Genomic DNA, 20440 nt, shown 5'->3' with positions numbered 1-20440 from the left:
CGAACGTTGTTGTACAATTTGTCCTGAGTACGCTGATACCTCATATGTGGGGGTAAACCACTGTTTGGGCGCACGGCAGGGCTCGGAAGGGAAGGAGCGCCATTTGACTTTTTGAATGAAAAATTGGCTCCAATCTTTAGCGGACACCATGTCGCGTTTGGAGAGCCCCCGTGTGCCTAAACATTGGAGCTCCCCCACAAGTGACCCCATTTTGGAAACTAGACCCCCCAAGGAACTTATCTAGAAGCATAGTGAGCACTTTAAACCCCCAGGTGCTTCACAAATTGATCCGTAAAAATGAAACAGTACTTTTTTTTCACAAAAAAATTATTTTAGCCTCAATTTTTTCATTTTCACATAGGCAACAGGATAAAATGGATCCTAAATTTTGCTGGGCAATTTCTCCTGAGTACACCAATACCTCACATGTGGGGGTAAACCACTGTTTGGGCACATGGTAAGGCTCGGAAGGGAAGGAGCGCCATTTGACTTTTTGAATGAAAAATTATCTCCATCGTTAGCGGACACCATGTAGCGTTTGGAAAGCCCCTGTGTGCCTAAACATTGGAGCTCCTCCACAAGTGACCCCATTTTGGAAACTAGACCCCCCAAGGAACTCATCTAGAGGCATAGTGAGCACTTTAAACCCCCAGGTGCTTCACAAATTGATCCGCAAAAATGAAAAAGTACTTTTTTTTCACACAAAATTTCTTTTAGCCTCAATTCTTTCATTTTCACATGGGCAACAGGATAAAATGGATCCTAAAATTTGTTGGGCAATTTCTCCTGAGTATGCCGATACCTCATATGTGGGGGTAAACCACTGTTTGGGTGCACGGCAAGGCTCGGAAGGGGAGGCGTGCCATTTGACTTTTTGAATGGAAAATTAGCTCCAATCGTTAGCGGACACCATGTCGCGTTTGGAGAGCCCCTGTGTGCCTAAACATTGGAGCTCCCCTACAAGTGACCCCATTTTGGAAACTAGACCCCCCAAGGAACTTATCTAGATGCATAGTGAGCACTTATAACACCAAGGTGCTTCACAGAAGTTTATAACGCAGAGCCGTGAAAATAAAAAAATAATTTTTCTTTCCTGAAAAATGATTTTTAGCCCAGAATTTTTTATTTTCCCAAGGGTAATAGGAGAAATTGGACCCCAAATGTTGTTGTGCAGTTTGTCCTGAGTACGATGATACCCCATATGTGGGGGTAAACCACTGTTTGGGCGCACGGCAGGGCTCGGAAGGGAAGGCACGCCATTTGGCTTTTTGAATGGAAAATTAGCTCCAATCATTAGCAGACACCATGTCGCGTTTGGAGAGCCCCTGTGTGCCTAAACATTGGAGCTCCCGCACAAGTGACCCCATTTTGGAAACTAGACCTCCCAAGGAACTAATCTAGATGTGTGGTGAGCACTTTGAACCCCCAAGTGCTTCACAGAAGTTTATAACGCAGAGCCATGAAAATAAAAAATAATTTTTCTTTTCTTGAAAATGATTTTTAGCCCACAATTTTTTATTTTTCCAAGGGTAACAGGAGAAATTGGACCCCAAAAGTTGTTGTCCAGTTTCTCCTGAGTACGCTGATACCCCATATGTGGGGGTAAACCACTGTTTTGGCACACGTCGGGGTTCGGAAGGGAAGTAGTGACGTTTTGAAATGCAGACTTTGATGGAATGCTCTGCGGGCGTCAGGTTGCGTTTGCAGAGCCCCTGATGTGCCTAAACAGTAGGAACTCCCCACAATTGACTCCATTTTGGAAACTAGACCCCCAAGGGAACTTATCTAGATGTGTAGTGAGCACTTTGAACCCCCAAGTGCTTCACAGAAGTTTATAACGCAGAGCCGTGAAAATAAAAAATGTGTTTCCTTTCCTCAAAAATATTTTTTTAGCCCAGAATTTTTTTATTTTTGCAAGAGTAACAGGAGAAATTGGACCCCAAAAGTTGTTGTCCAGTTTCTCCTGAGTACGCTGATACCCCATATGTGGGGGTAAACCACTGTTTGGGCACATGCCGGGGCTCGGAAGGGAAGTAGTGACGTTTTGGAATGCAGACTTTGATGGAATGGTCTGCGGGCATCATGTTACGATTGCAGAGCCCCTGATATGCCTAAACAGTAGAAACCCCCCACAAGTGACCCCATTTTGGAAACTAGACCCCCCAAGGAACTTATCTAGATGTGTGGTGAGCACGTTCAACCCCCAAGTGCTTCACAGAAGTTTACAACGCAGAGCCGTGAAAATAAAAAATTATTTTTCTTTCCTTAAAAAAGATGTTTTAGCAAGCAATTTTTTATTTTCACAAGGATAACAGGAGAATTTTGACCCCAATATTTGTTGCCCAGTTTGTTGTGAGTACGCTGATACCCCATATGTGGGGGTAAACCACTGTTTGGGCACACGTCAGGGCTCGGAAGGGAAGTAGTGACATTTGAAATGCAGACTTTGATGGAATGGTCTGCGGGCGTCACATTGCATTTGCAGAGCCCCTGATGTGCCTAAACAGTAGAAACACCCCACAAGTGACCCCATTTTGGAAACTAGACCCCCGAAGGAACTTATCTAGATGTGTGGTGAGCACTTTCAACCCCCAAGTGCTTCACAGAAGTTTATAACGCAGAGCCGTGAAAATAAAAAATAATTGTTCTTTCCTCAAAAATTATGTTTTAGCAAGTAATTTTTTATTTTTGGAAGGGTAACAGGAGAAATTGGACCCCAACAGTTGTTGCCCAGTTTGTCCTGAATACGCTGGTACCCCAAATGTGGGGGTAAACCACTGTTTGGGCGCACGTCGGGGCTTGGAAGGGCGGGAGCACCATTTGACTTTTTGAACGCAAGATTGGCTGGAATCAATGGTGGCGCCATGTTGCGTTTGGAGACCCCTGATGTGCCTAAACAGTGGAAACCCCTCAATTCTAACTTAAACACTAACCCCAACACACCCCTAATCCTAATCCCAACTGTAGCCATAACCCTAATCACAACCCTAACCCCAACACACCCCTAACCACAACCCTAACCGCAACACAACCGTAACCCTAATTCCAACCCTAATCCTAACCCTAATCCCAACCGTAACCCTAATCCCAACCCTAACCACAACTGTAACCCCAACACACCCCTAACCCTATCCGTAACCCTAACCACAAGCCTAATCTTAACCCTATTTCAAACCCTAGCCCTGATTCCAACCCTAACTCTAATTCCAACCCTAACCCTAAGGCTATGTGCCCACGTTGCGGATTCGTGTGAGATTTTTCCGCACGATTTTTGAAAAATCTGCAGGTAAAAGGCACTGCGTTTTGCCTGTGGATTTACAGCAGATTTCCAGTGTTTTTTTGTGCGGATTTCACCTGCGGATTCCTATTGAGGAACAGGTGTAAAACGCTGCGGAATCCGCACAAAGAATTGACATGCTGCGGAAAATACAATGCAGCGTTTCTGCACGGAATTTTCCGCACCATGGGCACAGCGGATTTGGTTTTCCTTAGGTGTACATGGTACTGTAAACCTGATGGAAAACTGCTTCGAATTCGCAGCGGCCAATCCGCTGCGGATCCGCGGCCAATCCGCTGCCAATCCGCTGCGGATCCGCGGCCAATCCGCTGCCAATCCGCTGCGGATCCGCGGCCAATCCGCTGCCAATCCGCTGCGGATATGCGGCCAATCCGCTGCGGATCCGCGGCCGATCCGCTGCCGATCCGCTGCAGATCCGCGGCGGATCCGCTGCCGATCCGCTGCGGATCCGCGGCCGATCCGCTGCGGATCCGCGGCCAATCCGCTGCCGATCCGCTGCGGATCCGCGGCCAATCCGCTGCCAATCCGCTGCGGATCCGCGGCCAATCCGCTGCCAATCCGCTGCGGATCCGCGGCCAATCCGCTGCGGATCCGCGGCCGATCCGCTGCCGATCCGCGGCCGATCCGCTGCGGATCCGCTGCCGATCCGCTGCCGATCCGCTGCGGATCCGCGGCCGATCCGCTGCGGATCCGCGGCCGATCCGCTCTGTGTGCACATGCCATAACCCTACCCCTAACCCTAACCCTACCCGTAACCCTAACGCTACCCCTAACCCTACCCCTAGTTCTAACCCTAGTTCTAACCCTAACCCTAGTGGAAAAAGAAAAAAATATATTTTCTTTATTTTATTATTGTCCCTACCTATGGGGGTGATAAAGGGGGGGGTTTATTTATTATTTTTTTATTTTGATCGCTGTGGTAGAACCTACCACAGCGATCAAAATGTACTTGTAACGAATCTGCCAGCCGGCAGATTCGTCGGGCGTACTGAGCATGCGCCCGCCATCTTGGAAGATGGCGGCGCCCAGGGAGAAGACGGACCGACTTCGGGAGGATCGGTAAGTATGAGGGGGTGGTGGGGGGGTGGATCGGAGCACAGGGGGGGGGATCGGAGGACGGGGGGAGCGGACAGGAGCACGGGGGAGCGGACAGGAGCACGGGGGAGCGAACAGGGGGACGGAGGGGGGTACCGGACAGAACGGAGGACTGGGGAGGAGATCGGGGGCGGTGGGGGGGGGCCAGAACATGATTTCCAGCCATGGCAGATGCTATTGCAGCATCGGCCATGGCTGGATTGCAATATTTCACCATTTTCATAGGTGAAATATTGCAAATTGCTCTGATTGGCTGTTGCACTTTCAACAGCCAATCAGAGCGATCGTAGCCACGTGGGGGCAAAGCCACCCCCCCTAGGCTGAAGTACAACTCCCCCTCTCCCTGCAGATCGGGTAAAATAGGAATTAACCCTTTCACCCGATCTGCAGGGATGCGATCATTCCATGACGCCACATAGGCGTCATGGGTCGAGAAGGGGTTAATATCTCAGAGGAGCATTACAATGGCCTATGAATCTCTACACCAACATGGCACTCTCCGCGAGGAGAGATGTTGCCTGAAATGCCCCAGTTCTCACCCAAATACTTTTTAAAGTGACGCCAGCTGATTTCTTCATTCCTTGCACGGCTTTTATGCTTTCATATGGTATAAAACTGTATTTGGCCATGTTTTATATAGTGACTTCATCTACATCTGTATGTCTCATTTTTGATGTTACGGTCATGCTGGCAAAATAAAAATTGATCTTAATTGTTTCACAGTTGTAAAAAAAATGTTTCTTTTTGTTTGCAGGGCCTACTCATATTATGCCATCTAACTCCAGTGCAATTGATTTCTTTCAATTGTTTGTCTCTGACAACGTTATTAAAAACATGGTGGCACAGACCAATATGTATGCTAAGAAGTTTCAAGAAAGATTTGGGATTGACCATGCATGGACGGATGTCACCCTTGCTGAGATGAAAGCATTTCTTGGTTACATGATATCAACTAGTACCCATCATTGTGAATCTGTGCTCAGTATATGGAGTGGTGGATTTTATAGCAGCAAGAAAATATCACTTGTTATGACACAATCACGATTTGAGAAAATTTTGAAGTTCTTCCATATTGTAGCTTTCCGCTCCAGCCAAACAACTCATGGACTCTACAAGATTCAACCCTTCCTTAACTCTTTGCAAAATGGCTTTGATTCATCTTTCAGACCTTCACAAACCCAGGTAAAGCTTTCAAGAGACATGATATAAAATAAAATGTTTCAAATAATAAGACCATAACTGTGTAACCAAGTAAATCATCTCGCCCACATGGCATTATATTAACCGAGAAAATGTTCCACAAAGTAATAGGACTAATAGACATTTCACCTTTTCCTCTGCAATGATGATAGCTGATAGATTGCCCCTAATTAAAGGGACTCTGTCACCTGAATTTGGCGGGCTCTGTTTACGGTCCGATGGGCGGTGTTTTCTGTTCTTTCATGCACCCCTTCTTTTCCCACTGGCCGCAATATTGTCTTGAATTTGATTAGGTTTCCTCCGTAGTACACGCGTGCGCAATGCAATCTTGCCTTGCACACGCGCAGTATGCTTTGCCCAACTGCGGGCAAAGGCAAAAAACATTAGTGCGCATGCGCCGGCGCACTATGTCCCGGAACACAGCGAAGTACTTCCAGGACATATTGCGCCGGCGCATGCCACTAATGCTTTTCGGCTTTGCCCGCAGTTGGGCAAAGCATACTGCGCGTGCGCAAGGCAAGATTGCATTGCGCACGCGTGTACTACGGAGGAAACCTAATCAAATTCAAGACAATATTGCGGCCAGCGGGAAAGGAAGGGGTGCATGAAAGAACAGAAAACACCGCCCATCGGACCGTAAACAGGGCCCGCCAAATTCAGGTGACAGAGTCCCTTTAAGTCCTGAGACCATGTGAATAGTGATGATCAAGCATGCACAATACTACTCCATTCACACAAACATTGGGGGTGCTTTTCTGGCACCCCATCAAATTACCAGTTAAGCTTCTGTCAGACCGCCTTAGATTCTCTCATTCTAGAGAATTGGGCCGATTTATGCTAATGACACTCCAATAATACACTAATCAGAGTTTGATTCGACTGTCGGCATAGTGTGATCTTAATCCTCTGTCTTCTCCATTGTGTGAGGCCATGGAAATCGGACTTTACTCAGATAACATCTGAGTGCATCTGATGTCTTCCACGCACATAGACTAGAATGGGTGAGTGGCATCCGATTTTAGAGTGAAATCGCAACATGCAACAATTTCTTTTCACGGACACTGTCAGTGAAAAAAATCATGCAACAGCACCGCCCCATTAAATAACATTAGTCCGAGTGCTGTCTGAAAAAAAAATTGGATTGTACTCGACTGATTTATACTCTTGTGTGAGTGAGCCCTTATCCCGAATCTAATGCATGGGTGCAAATAACCCATCAACATGTGACATGCATATATGTAATATTCCAAGGTGTGCTTGTATAGAGCAGGCTAAGGAGTCAAGCCCTCCCCATACATTGCAGGTTCTGGATTTTAAGATACCACTGTCAATCACTGACAGCTGCGTGCAAATAAAAAGATATTGGGAAGGTTCATTACTTATCTATTGCCCTCTGCTGTGAACCAGAAGCTCAGTTGCTGCCGTGTTGGTACCCATAGGAGATTGTTTATTGGCATGACACTTCAGTAGTCTTGCAGTTTATTATGCAGCTAATCAAGTAATTGCCGGTTTAGCTCCCCCTAACAAACTAGTTAAAAACGTATTTTAAAAGTACTAAAAAATAAAGGTTAAAAAAATAAAGGTTCGACCCCCCCCACTTTCATTTTGAAGAAAAAAAAAAACATATTTGTCTTCTCCATATGTCCGTAAAAATGTATTTGTCATCCTGCCTCCCCACTAAAGAAGAGAGGTTTTGAAGGCCCTGTCTTTAAAGGCTTAAAAATGGAAGTGTGATTTCTAAATTTTCATAATTTTTGTCAAATTTCCAATAATTTCAAAAATAAATGCAATGTAATCATTTTTTACCACTTTCATGAAGTACAATATGTCATAAGAAATCTTTTTCTGAATTGGAGGGATCTGATGAGGCGTTCTAGAGTTATCTATCTATATAATCGTCTAAGGGGCACTTCCGTCTGTTTGTCTGTCTGACTGTCTCTCACGGAAATCCAGCGTCGCTGATTGGTCGCGGCAGGCTGGGTGTGACCAATCAGCGATATGCCGTCATTCTCTGACGGACCCGGAAACGCTGCCTGCAGCATTTCCAGGTCCGTCACCGCTTTTGACAAGTGTGACCAACTTTTTACTATTGATGCTGCCTATGCAGCAGACATAGATGGGAGGATTGGATTATGGAGGATGTTAGTCTTAAATCAGTTGCAGAGCGAAGAGCATGTGAAGGGTGATACACAGAAACGAGGGATGAGATATAGGGCGGTGCATAACTGTGAAGATCTGTGTGGTGAAAGAAGTTTATATTGTACTCTGTAGCGAATGGGCAACCATTGTAATGACTATTATAAGGTGGAGGCATTGGTGAAATGGCTGGATAAGCATGTGACCATGGCTGCTGCGTTCAGGACGGATTGGAGAAGAGAAAGTTTGGTTAGATGGAGACCGACCTTTAGAGAGCTTCAGTAGTCCACACGAAAATGAATGAGTGGAAGTAAGAATACATGCCCATGATCAGGAATTGCTGTGGGTTTGATGCTGTGTATTCAGCGTAAAACCCCCAGTAGCCAGATGTTTACAGCATAGTGGATGGGATTTCTAGAAATCCCATGTCCACTATGCGTGCATGTGCACCTGCGGATCACCCATGGACACTGACATGCGGTGCGTCTTTCATGATCGCAGCATATTAATTTCTCTTGCTGAGACGCTGGTCTCCGCAACAGAAATTTAATCAATAGAATGTAAAGAATGGTTGAGTGAACACATGCAGATTTACCAGTGTTCATAGATTACAGCATGTTGGATGCATCGAAAATGGGCTGCATCTAAAGCGCTGCTACTTCCGGATCATGGGCACATAGTCTAAGAGTTTTGCTAGTTTCAAAGCTGAGAAAAGATGAGATTCTGGAGACGTTTTTAAGATGCAGGTGAAATGAGCGAGTGAGTGATCGGATGTGGGGAGTGAAAGAAAGTTTTGTATCAAATATAACCCCGAGACAGCAGGCATGCTTTTTGGGAGTTATCGTTGAACCCTCTAAGATAATTTAAATATCAGGTAGGGTTAGGTTAGTAGAGGGCGGAAAAGCAAGAAGTTCAGTTTTGGAGAAATTGAGTTTCAGATGGAGGGATGACACGATGGTAGAGACAGCAGACAAACAATCTTTGGTATTTTGTATTAAGGTGGGGGTGATGTCAGGGGAAGAAGTGTATAAGTGGAAGTCATCAAATATAGCACACATATTTGGTATTGCCAAGTCCGGAATAACCTGACCTATAAAACTAGTTATGTCCTTCAGTGAATGGCATAAAAAAATAAAATAAATAAAAACACGACAAAAAATTAGGCTTTTTCATCATACCGCTGGAAAAAAAGTGGAATAACACGCAATCAAAAAGTCAAATGTAAGTCAAAATAGTATAGCTTGAAATGTCACCAAATCTCTCAAAAAAAAAGCTGCTATACAGCTCCATCAGCGGAAAAATAAAAACGCTAAAGCTCTCAGAATATACCGAAGAATAAAGGTGTCTAATCACTTATGCCACATGGTGAACAACATAAAAAGTAAAAAGAATAAATTATTGACCTACTGTTCATTAGTTCATTTTGCCTCCCAAAGATCGCAGTAAGGTTCAGCACACATTTATCCTGCGCGCTACACTGAGTGCTTAAACCAGGGTTTCCATTAAAATCTTTGAACTACGGGGTTCACGGAACCCCCAGCAGAACATTCCCTATACCAAGACAGATGGAGACATTTTGGACTCTGTATGGCCTATAATCCAGAGGTGTCTGTCTTTCAAAAGGTTGTGAAAAGGAAAAGGATACTGCTGAATTCATGCCCAGATGGAGTCATTATAATTAATAGATCCCTCAGGAGTTTCATCTGAATCATTTAATTCAGAGATTTATATGGAAACCCCAATTCAAATGCTCTGCGTAGAGCTAAGGATAAATGTGATCCAAATATTATTTTAAATGTTCTCAATAAAAGTTTTAACTCAATCCACAAAAAAGCAAGATCTTACACAGGTTCGCCATCCGTTAATGGAAATATAGGGGGCTTCCAAGTTATTATTGAACAAAGGCGCTGGAAAGTGCTATGGCTCCTCGCACTCAATAGAAATCCATTGAATTCTATGCTCCTAAATCAAAATTCCCTTTACTTTCGGTACTTCACAATGTGCCTAAACCACATTTAGCATCCACATGTTTGGCAATTCTGTGTAATTTACAGGGTACATGTTTCCAGAAGCACGAGCTGGACACACTGTATGGGCAATAAAATTTACTGGGCACTACAATGGCAGATTTGCAATTTTAACTCCGCAACATCCAGTGCTGCTTGTTTCTGGAAAACACCATGGAGTCAAAATTGTCACTACACATGTAAATTAATTCCTAGAGGGGTGTAGTCTCCAAAATGGGGTCACTTGAGGGGTATTTCTGCTCTTCTGGCACATAGGGGCTTTGTATATTGAGTCCGCAAACTATTCTCCTGCCCTACCGAATCTCTTAATGTGGGTAAGCAGTACTGTACATCCACATATTGGGTACTGCCATGTTCAGAAGAAATTGTGTGACAAATTTTGGTGCCATTTTTATCTATTTCCCTGTGTGAAAATGTAAAATCTGGGGCTAAAACAAATTTTTTTTTGTGGCAAAAATTAATTTTTTTTCTTTGCTGCCCAATCATATAAAATTCTGTGACACCCATGGTGTCAATATGATCACTTCACTTTTTAGATGAATTCATTGAGCATGTAGTTTGTAAAATTAGGTTACTTATGTGGGGGGCGGGGGTAATCTGCTGTTCTGGCACTTCAGTGCCTCTTCCAGTGGGTTATAACAACAGCAAAATCTTCACTGTAAGGCCAGGGTCACACTAGCGTAGAATACGGACGAGTGCTATGCTAGAAAACATTGTGTTAATCTATGGGGTAGCTCACATCACTATATTTTTCTCAGGTGTATTCGACGTGCGGACCCCACGGCGGTCTTAGAGGGGATAGAAATTGCGGAAATTGATGGGAAAAGTGCTCAAATTACGTGGAAACAGCACTGGGAACACCCCTGGAAGCATTTCTGTCTCCCAGGTCACTGCTGTGAACAACGTTGTCAGTCTTATGCCACTTTTACAGACTCGCAATAAAACATACAAAAACGAAACCAAAATGGATTTTCCTGGGTAATATGTTAAGGAACATCCTTTCCAGAGTAATGACTTGAATATAAGGCAAAAGAAATAACCAAAAACATAAATGCTCCTCCACACTTTGGGCTATGTTCACATTTAGCGTCTTTGATGCATTTTTAACTTCAGCATTGCTTTCAACCAAGACAAATGTCATTTTAACATTTTACAACCTTATCTGGCCATGTGGTGTGTGACACATCATTAGACTCCTTCTGTTTCATTTATGAAGGAGGGACTCAAAGTCACAAAGCCTATTTTTAGGGTATGTGCACACGTTGCGGAATGGTGTGTGGATTATTCCGCACTGATTTGGGTAAATCCGCACTGCGGACTCACCGCGGTTTTTGTGCGGATTCCACTTGCGGTTTTACACCTGCGGATTCCTATTGAGGAATGACATGCTGCGGAATAAACCTCTGCATTTCCGCGCATTTTTTTCCACAGCATGTGCACTGCGGATTTTGTTTTCCATAGGTTTACATGGTACTGTAAACTCATGGAAAACTGCTGCGAATCCACAGCGGCCAATCCGCTGCAGATCCGCAGCAAAATCCACAGCGTGTTTTCAGGAATTTTCCCATTATTAGGAAGTGGGTGTTCCACACTGTTTGCCTATGCAGTGAATGCAAGAGCTGCCAAAAATTTAGATGCACCCCATTACCCATTTGTTTTCAGGAGGCCCTCTTGTACGTCTTTTCAAAATGGTATTGGGGTACGTCTACATTTTTGGCAGCTCTTGCATTCACTGCATAGGCAAACAGTATGGAACACCCACTTCCTAATAATGGGAAAATTGTTTTCAGACACCCGTTGTCCCCTGACCGCCGAGCAGATGAACTGCAGCATGGGACGCCATAGTTCATATTATGCATATCCGGCCTACAGTGTGAACTCCCCACCCAATGAGGGGCCTAAAGCGTGTCCTGTGAAGGTGAACGGTCAAGCAGTAATGGCACTGCTAGATTCTGGCAGCTTAGTGACCCTTGTGAAGGCCACTTTTCCTCTCAAGCTGATTCCAGGGAAAAAAGTCGGCGTTGGGTGCATACATGGTGATGCAAAGAACTACCCTATGGCCAGAGTGGACATTGAAATGGCCCCACGGTACTGAGTCCCATGAGGTCAGCGTCGTTCGGGACTTGTTGCACCTTTTAATTATAAGCCGGGACTTTTGTTTATTTTGGGATCTGTGGGGGAAGTTTTCTGAGGTTCCTGGCGTGAATACGGAACCAGTGAACCCTAATAAGGTATCACCACACCCAGGTTTTGCTTTTGTGTCCTTTTGGGGGATGAGGAGGAAGTGTCCCCTGTATCTCACATTCTGAAGTTAGGGGTGACCGGTGAGATTTTTGGGACTGCCCAAAATAGGGACCCACCTCTGAAAGAAGCCTTTAACAATGTAACTGTCATTAATGGGGTTGCACAGGAGCTGGGCGCTGACACAAGGTTTCCCTATTTTATGATGAGTGGGGAGTTGTTGTACCGGGTCACGAAAGTAAGGGAAAAGTTGGTGGAATGGTTGATAGTGCCGGGCCCCTATAGATGGAAGGTGTTGAACATGGCCCATTCACACATCATGGGGGGACATCTGGGAGTAGAAAAATGCAGGAACAGATTGTACAGAGGTTCTATTGGCCTGGGTGTCACCGGGAAATAGTAAACTATTGCAGGTCCTGCCCAACATGTCAGTTAACTGCCCCCACCTCTTATTTTCGGAGTCCCCTTGTGCCATTGCCCATTATTGAAGTCCCGTATGAGAAAATTGCTATGGACTTGGTCAGTCCCCTGGTTAAATCAGCTCAGGGACATCCGTATATATTGGTCATCCTGGACTATTGCACACGCTATCCTGAGGCAATTCCCCTGAGAAACTCTTGTGTGAAGAGTATAGCCCGCGAATTGGTTCATGTGTTTTCCCTGACAAGTTTTTCAAAGGAGATCCTGACCGACCAGGGAACACATTTTATGAGACAGGTGATGAGGTAGTTGTGCAAGGTCTTGCAAATCTCCCAGTTGAGGACTTCAGTGTACCATCCTCAGACAGATGGCCTTGTCGAGAGATTTAATAAGACACTGAAGAGCATGCTGAGGTAAGCCATAAAGAAAGACGGTAGAGACTGGGACTGTATCTTCTGTTCTCCATCCGTGAAGTTCTACAGGCATCCACGGGGTTCACGCTATTAGAGCTTCTGTGTGGCTGACATCCGCAAGGTCTCTTGCATATAGCCAAGGAAACCTGAGAAGCCGAAGTCACGCCCCACAGAAGCGTCATTTGAGCATGTGGCACTGATGCAGCAGAGGATTGCGAAGGTGATGCCCATCATAAAAGGACACCTCCCCAGGCACAAGAAGCTCAGGCCAAGGTCTACAACCGGTCAGCCAGAGTGAGGCAATTCAATCTGGGAGACAGAGTTCTTGTGCTAATTCTGACGGTGGAGAGCAAATTCATGGCCAAATGGCAAGGGCCGCATGAGGTGGTGAAGCTTGATGAGGTCAATAATAAGATTCATCAACCAGGAAGACGGAAACCATATCAGGGCTACCATGTCAACCTCATCAAACCATGGCAAGACAGAGAGCTGGCTGAAACTCTGTGCTTGCTGGGCAACCAAGAAGGTGAGGTTGAAGGTGTTGCCATAGCGGAGACTCTGTCGAAGGCCCAAAAACAGCAGTGCCGGGAGTTGCTCCAGAAGAACATGGACCTATCGGAGTTGCCTGGGTGCACGAAGGTCATAGAGCACGTATTTCTGATGGAGCCACATGTGTGCATAAACATGAAACCTTGTCGGATTCCTGATGCCCATCGATGTTCCACAAACGTTAATTATGGCCCCATAAGATGCTCCATAAAGTTTATGATCGGCCCCATAAGATGCTCCATACAGACACTTGCCCCATATAGTGCTGCACAAATGTTGATTATGGCCCCATAAGATGCTCCATACAGACACTTGCCTCATTTGCTGTTGCTGCGATAAAAAAAAAAAATCACATACTTACCTTTCCGTCGCTCAGGCCCCCGGCACTTTCAATATTCACCTGACTTCATTCCGGCGCCGCTCCATCTTCAGCGTCTTCTACACTGACGTTCAGGCAGAGGGTGCGCACTAACCACGTCATCGCGCCCTCTGACCTGAGCATCACTGCAGAAGATGCTGAAGACGGAGCGGCGCTGGAAGGAGTAGCAGGTGAATATCGCGCAGCGCAGTGCTCCCCTCCCCATTATACTCACCTGCTTTCCCGGTGCCGCAGCTTCTTCCTGTATTGAGCTGTCACCGTTACCGCTCATTACAGCGGGAGGTGGAGCCGCATATTCATTACTGTAATGAGCGGTACCATGTGACCGCTCAGCACAGGAAGAAGCTGCGGCGCTGGGGAACCAGGGACCTGCAGGGACCGCGCCAGGAGCAGGTGAGTATAATTAGACAGCCCCCTCCCCTGCCGACCCCTGGGTATGACTCGAGTATAAGCCGGGAGGGGGACTTTCAACCCCCAAAAATGGGCTGAAAATCTCGGCTTATACTCGAGTATATACGGTATATATTTTTTATCATCCCCTCTTCTTGGTGATCCCTGTTTAGTGCATGCTACTTTTTCTTTGTATGTTTGCTCTCTGTTTTTAGCATGTAACAAGAGATCCCTAGCAGTGGTGCCCTCCAGCACTTGTTGTCGATGGGAGGTATGTATCACAGAGATGGCTTGTATCTGTGATGTAGCCCGGACTGTTTCTCTAGTGCATGAAAGCTCTAAGAGGACTGTTTGTTGCACCTGGGTCCAGTCTGCGGGTAGCTATGAGATGGGCGGGTCTGGCTACCCACATACCTCACCTCTGGGTGTGGTTACACCCTAGGCTGTTATTTGGCACATGGTCTGTGAGTTTGGAGGGAGGCCTCCTGTGTGTGTGTGAGGCTCCAGACTAGCCTGAAGTACTGGACATAATCGCAGCCTGTGTGCCCACAGGTCTGCAGGAGCAGAATCCTGATATGGACATTTATACTTTGTTTTGCCTGAGCTAAACGCTGTTTATTTTCTGTTTGTGCTTCTAGGGTTTATGAAGAAACCCACATGAACTTTCAAAGGAACGTGCCTCCTGTTTTCCTCCCGTCACACCTGAGCGAGTACAACCTCTACAGTTCCCATTATTAGGAAGTAGGTCTCCTGTACTGTTTGCCTATGCAGTGAATGCAAGGGCTGCCAAAAATTTGGATGCACCCCAATACCCATTGGAAGAGATGTGGAGGAGGGCCTCATAACAAAAAGTGTATGGGCTGACAAACATTTACCCCTGTGGGGTATACAGTACATAAACACACTGCGTTAAAAAAAAAATAAAAATACTGGCATCATAAACACCCTTTAAAAAAATTATGTGGGTGTTGCATCACGGACAACGGTCACCCTTGTGATATGTTGGTGGAGGATGAGGAGAGAAGGAGGAGGACAAAATCAAATAGCCAAAATGAGGAAGTGTATACCCATGTGTGGGTGTGAAGAGGTGCATGGGAATAGACCTCGCAAAAAAGACACTGGATTTGAGTTTGTTACGCTGCTATCATTCGGTGCTGTTGAGTCTGGCACAATTCAGCCCTTGTTTATTTTTATAAGAGTCAGCTTGTCAGCATTTTCAGTTGACAGGCAGATGCTCTTATCCGTTATAATTCCACCAGTCGCACTAAAAACCCACTCTGACAAAATGCTAGCAGCAGGCCAAGACCTCCAAGGTGTAAAGGGCCATTTCATGTCCAGCTTGGATACCCAGTAATTATAAGGCACAGAGGAATCACGGAGGACATTGGTACTGTCAGCAAGGTACTCCCTCAGCATCTTCCCAAACTTTACACTCCTTGTGAGAGTAACCCCCCAGCTCAGGGCCTGTGCGATGGGAGGGTGTGAGATAATTCTCCCAGAACTTTGCCAGTGTTCCCCTGCCTTTGCTGGATTGGAGTTTTCTCTCTCGCCTATACTCCTTGGTTGTCCACTGAACTGTGACCTCTGCTGCCAGCGTTTTCCGATGGGAATTTTTTTAATTATTCCGCAACAAGAGCCCTCTGGTACAGCCCCATTTTAGTAGACCATTCCGACTTGGGAATAAGAGAAAGTTCTCCTTGTGGCGTGGGACTAGAAATGTCACCAACCAGTAATGACCGGCACCCAAAATTTGGAGAACATGATGTCTGACATCCATGTCCACTCCTGAGGTCTTGTGTGGATTCTGAACTGAATACTAATGGCCTTGTTGATGCTGGTTGTCAACAACTGCCCTCTTCTGCTCACAAATCCTTCCCAACATTTGCAGCGTAGAGTTCCAACACATGGCGACATCACACACCAGTTGGTGAGCCGGAAGCTGCAAGCACTGTTGAAGCATGCAAGGGCGACAGAAGCTGTAGCTGACTTTCCAAAATGGGCACACAGGCGGCGTATTTTGAAAAGCAGATCCGGCAGCTCCGGGTAGGTTTTGAGAATCCTCTGAGCCATGAGGTTAAGCACATGGGCCAGGCATGGTATGTGTTTGAGCTCGCTTCACCTCTGAGCCGCCACCAGGTTCCAGCCATTGTCACACATGACGATGCCTGGCTGTAGGTTCAGCGGTGTTTGCCACAGATCTGCCTTCTCTTTCAGAGCTGTCTACAACTCTTCAGCATTGTGCGGTTTGTCACCTAAGCATATTGGCTTCAGCACAGCCTGTTGCCGCTTGGCTGAGGCAGTGCTGCAGTGCTTCCAGCTTGTGACTGATGTGGTCATTTCAGAGATGGAAGCTGAAGAGGAGGAGGAAGATGAGGTGCAGGAGCTGTAGACTGTGGGGGCAACCCTGATTGACATAGGACCCGCAATCCTCGGCGTCAGGAGGACATGTTCCATCCAAAGGTCCAACTGGGTCCCGGCTTCCACTATGTTAACCCAGTGTGCCGTCAGCGAGATGTACCATCCCTGTCCACAAGCACTTGTCAACGTGTCCGTGGTTAGGTGGACTTTCCCAGTAACTGCATTTTTGAGGGCATGGCTAATATTGTGGGACACGTGTTTGTGTAATGCGGGGATGGCACACCAGGAGAAATGGTGGCGGCTGGGGACCAAGTACCGAGGGATGGCCACCGCCATCAGGTTGTGGAAAGCTTTAGTCTCCACGGGCCTAAAAGGCAACATTTCGAGCGCAAGCAGTTGCTAAATGTGTGAATTTAGTAGTGTGGCCTGTGGGACGTTAGCTGCGTATTTGCGCTTGCGTTCCAAGGACTGGGGTGTTATGGACCTGGTGGTTAGGAGCACCCGAAATGACCTGATGGTTAAAATGGAAAAACCTGGGACAAGCTCTGAGGAAGTGGTAACTCTACTGACCGCAATCCCTAATCCTATCACACACATTAGAAATAGCCGTGGAGCGTACCTAACTCTCCCTAGACGCCTCTTCACAGCCTAAGAGCTAACTACCCCTAAAGATAGAAATAGCAGCCTACCTTGCCTCAGAGAAATTCCCCAAAGTAAAGGTAGCCCCCCACAAATATTGACTGTGGGTTAAGAGGAAGTAACAAACACAGGAATGAAACAGATTTTAGCAAAGGAGGCCGAATCTTCTCTAGACAGACAGAGGATAGGAAAGGGAACTATGCGGTCACTAATAAAAACTACAAAAACCACGCAGAGTGTGCAAAAAGACCTCCACACTGACTCACGGTGTGGAGGTGCAGCTCTGCACCCCCAGCGCTTCCAGCTAGCAAGGAAATATCATAATAGCAGGCTGGACTGAAACATAGCATGTACTGAGAAATACAGTTAGGTCCATATATATTTGGACAGAGACAACATTTTTCTTATTTTGGTTATAGACATTACCACAATGAATTTTAAACAAAACAATTCAGATGCAGTTGAAGTTCAGACTTTCAGCTTTCATTTGAGGGTATCCACATTAAAATTGGATGAAGGGTTTAGGAGTTTCAGCTCCTTAACATGTGCCACCCTGTTTTTAAAGGGACCAAAAGTAATTGGACAATTGACTCCAAGGCTATTTCATGGACAGGTGTGGGTAATCCGTTCGTTATGTCATTCTCAATTAAGCAGATAAAAGGTCTGGAGTTGATTTGAAGTGTGGTGCTTGCATTTGGAAGGTTTTGCTGTGAAGTAAACATGCGGTCAAAGGAGCTCTCCATGCAGGTGAAACAAGCCATCCTTAAGCTGCAAAAACAGAAAAAACCCATCCGAGAAATTGCTACAATATTAGGAGTGGCAAAATATACAGTTTGGTACATCCTGAGAAAGAAAGAAAGCACTGGTGAACTCATCAATGCAAAAAGACCTGGGCGCCCACGGAAGACAACAGTGGTGGATGATCGCAGAATAATCTCCATGGTGAAGAGAAACCCCTTCACAACAGCCAACCAAGTGAACAACACTCTCCAGGAGGTCGGCGTATCAATATCCAAATCTACCATAAAGAGAAGACTGCATGAAAGTAAATACAGAGGGTTCACTGCACGGTGCAAGCCACTCATAAACATCAAGAATAAAAAGGCTAGACTGGAATTCGCTAAAAAACATCTAAAAAAGCCAGCACAGTTCTGGAAGAACATTTTTTGGACAGATGAAACCAAGATCAACCTCTACCAGAATGATGGAAAGAGAAAAGTATGGCGAAGGCGTGGTACAGCTCATGATCCAAAGCATATCACATCATCTGTAAAACACGGCGGAGGCAGTGTGATGGCTTGGGCATGCATGGCTGCCAGTGGCACTGGGTCACTAGTGTTTATTGATGATGTGACACAGGACAAAAGCAGCCGAATGAATTCTGAGGTATTCAGAGCCATACTGTGTGCTCAGATTCAGCCAAATGCAGCCAAACTGATTGGTCGTCGTTTCATACTACAGATGGACAATGACCCAAAACATAAAGCCAAAGAAACCCAGGAGTTTATTAAAGCAAAGAAGTGGAATATTCCTGAATGGCCAAGTCAGTCACCTGATCTCAACCCAATTGAGCAGCATTTCACTTGTTAAAGACTAAACTTCAGACAGAAAGGCCCACAAACAAACAGCAACTGAAAACCACTGCAGTGAAGGCCTGGCAGAGCATCAAAAAGGAGGAAACACAGAGTCTGGTGATGTCCATGAGTTCAAGACTTCAGGCAGTCATTGCCAACAAAGGGTTTTCAACCAAGCACTAAAAATAAACATTTTATTTAAAATTATTGAATCTGTCCAATTACTTTTGGTCCCTTTAAAAACAGGGTGGCACATGTTAAGAAGCTGAAACTTCTAAACCCTTCATCCAATTTTAATGTGGATACCCTCAAATGAAAGCTGAAAGTCTGAACTTCAACTGCATCTGAATTGTTTTGTTTGAAATTCATTGTGGTAATGTCTATAACCAAAATAAGAAAAATGTTGTCTCTGTCCAAATATATATGGACCTAACTGTATATTCAAAAACCAATAACCAGCAAATGAACTAGCAAGGACTTAGCTTCTACTGGAGTAGACAGGTCATCTGAGAAATCCAAGAGAGATCTGAACCAGTACTGAGACATTGACAGCTGGCCTGGACTAACGACCTGGGCAGAGTTAAATAGGGAAGCCAGCAGAAGCAATAAACGAGAGCAGCTGAGAAAGCCAACCTCAAAGATCAGCAGTTCCACTCAAAGCCACCAGAGGGTGTCCAAGGACAGAACTCACCAAAGTACCATTCACGACCACAGGAGGGAGCCCGAGAATGGAATTCACAACACTGGGGTATGGACATCTGAACGCTGCACTGGGACAAGGACGTGGACATGCTTGCTGATGGTGCTAGTTGACTATGTTCAATGACAGGTGCAGGGCAGGAGGCATCTTCGCATGCACCATACACAGGGGATTGCCTTGCACGCACAACAGCGGAAGAAGTGGTGGTGTCACTCACAGACACTGTTCCTGGACCCTGGAGTTCGGGCCACAAAGTCAGGTGGTTTGCTGCCATGTGCCTGATCATGCTGGTGGTAGTCAGGCTGGTAATTTTGCTACCCCTGCAGATGCTGGCCTGGCAGGTGGTGAAAATGGCCTTTTTGGAGTTATCGGCAGAGTCTTTAAAAAACAACCAGACTCGGGAAGACCTAACAGTTGGACTGGCAACTTCCGTCTTGTTGGTGTTATGGGGAACGGTGCCCGCCTTCTGTCTGCGACCACCACACTGCTTCTTCCTGCCTGTTGGGCTACTACGCCTCTTTCCCCTTGTGTGCTGCCATCCTCGCTCTGCATGTGTGGCACCCCAGGAGTCTAGATGCCACAGTGGCAATGCCTCCCTCAAATAGGGTGATGCCATGCCTGGAAACGATAAGGAATCCCCTGAGCAGGTAACACTTACATAAAACACTTTTCCTGACTCCAGGCCAGATTTGGGAGCTCTAGACCCAGTTTCAGGGTAGCTTCCCTATAAGTTCTGGTCTGGAGGAGGAGTTAGTGGTCAGTCTGTGTGAGACAGTGAAGGGAGAGGAAGCATGTGAGGAGAGGGAAACTGGAAGTGGAGCTGTGATTGAGCTCACTCCCAGGATTGAGCACACGAAGCCGGACTCCGGGGTCCGAGGTTGTGTGGGAACTATATGCCCCACAGCAGAAATCGGAGGGCAGTAGATTGCAGGTCTTCAAGCCACAACTGACACCCGAAGGCACAGCAGCAGATTAGAGCCCGGAGTCACCACGAGAAAGGGACACCTGTAAAGGCTCGAGC

General features: G+C 46.1%; 1 protein-coding gene across 1 annotated transcript in view; it reads left to right on the top strand.

Annotated features, from left to right (window-relative positions):
- Positions 1–20440, top strand: part of PGBD5 (piggyBac transposable element derived 5) — a 257759-nt gene that overhangs the window by 56123 nt on the left and 181196 nt on the right. The window contains exon 2 of the mRNA XM_077283257.1: positions 5148–5575. Within this exon, the coding sequence (XP_077139372.1) occupies positions 5148–5575 (428 nt within the window). The remainder of the gene's footprint in view (positions 1–5147; positions 5576–20440) is intronic.

Source organism: Ranitomeya variabilis, chromosome 2, assembly GCF_051348905.1.
Source record: "Ranitomeya variabilis isolate aRanVar5 chromosome 2, aRanVar5.hap1, whole genome shotgun sequence".
NCBI classification, from domain to species: domain Eukaryota; kingdom Metazoa; phylum Chordata; class Amphibia; order Anura; family Dendrobatidae; genus Ranitomeya; species Ranitomeya variabilis.
This window is presented reverse-complemented; position numbering and strand designations above follow the sequence as displayed.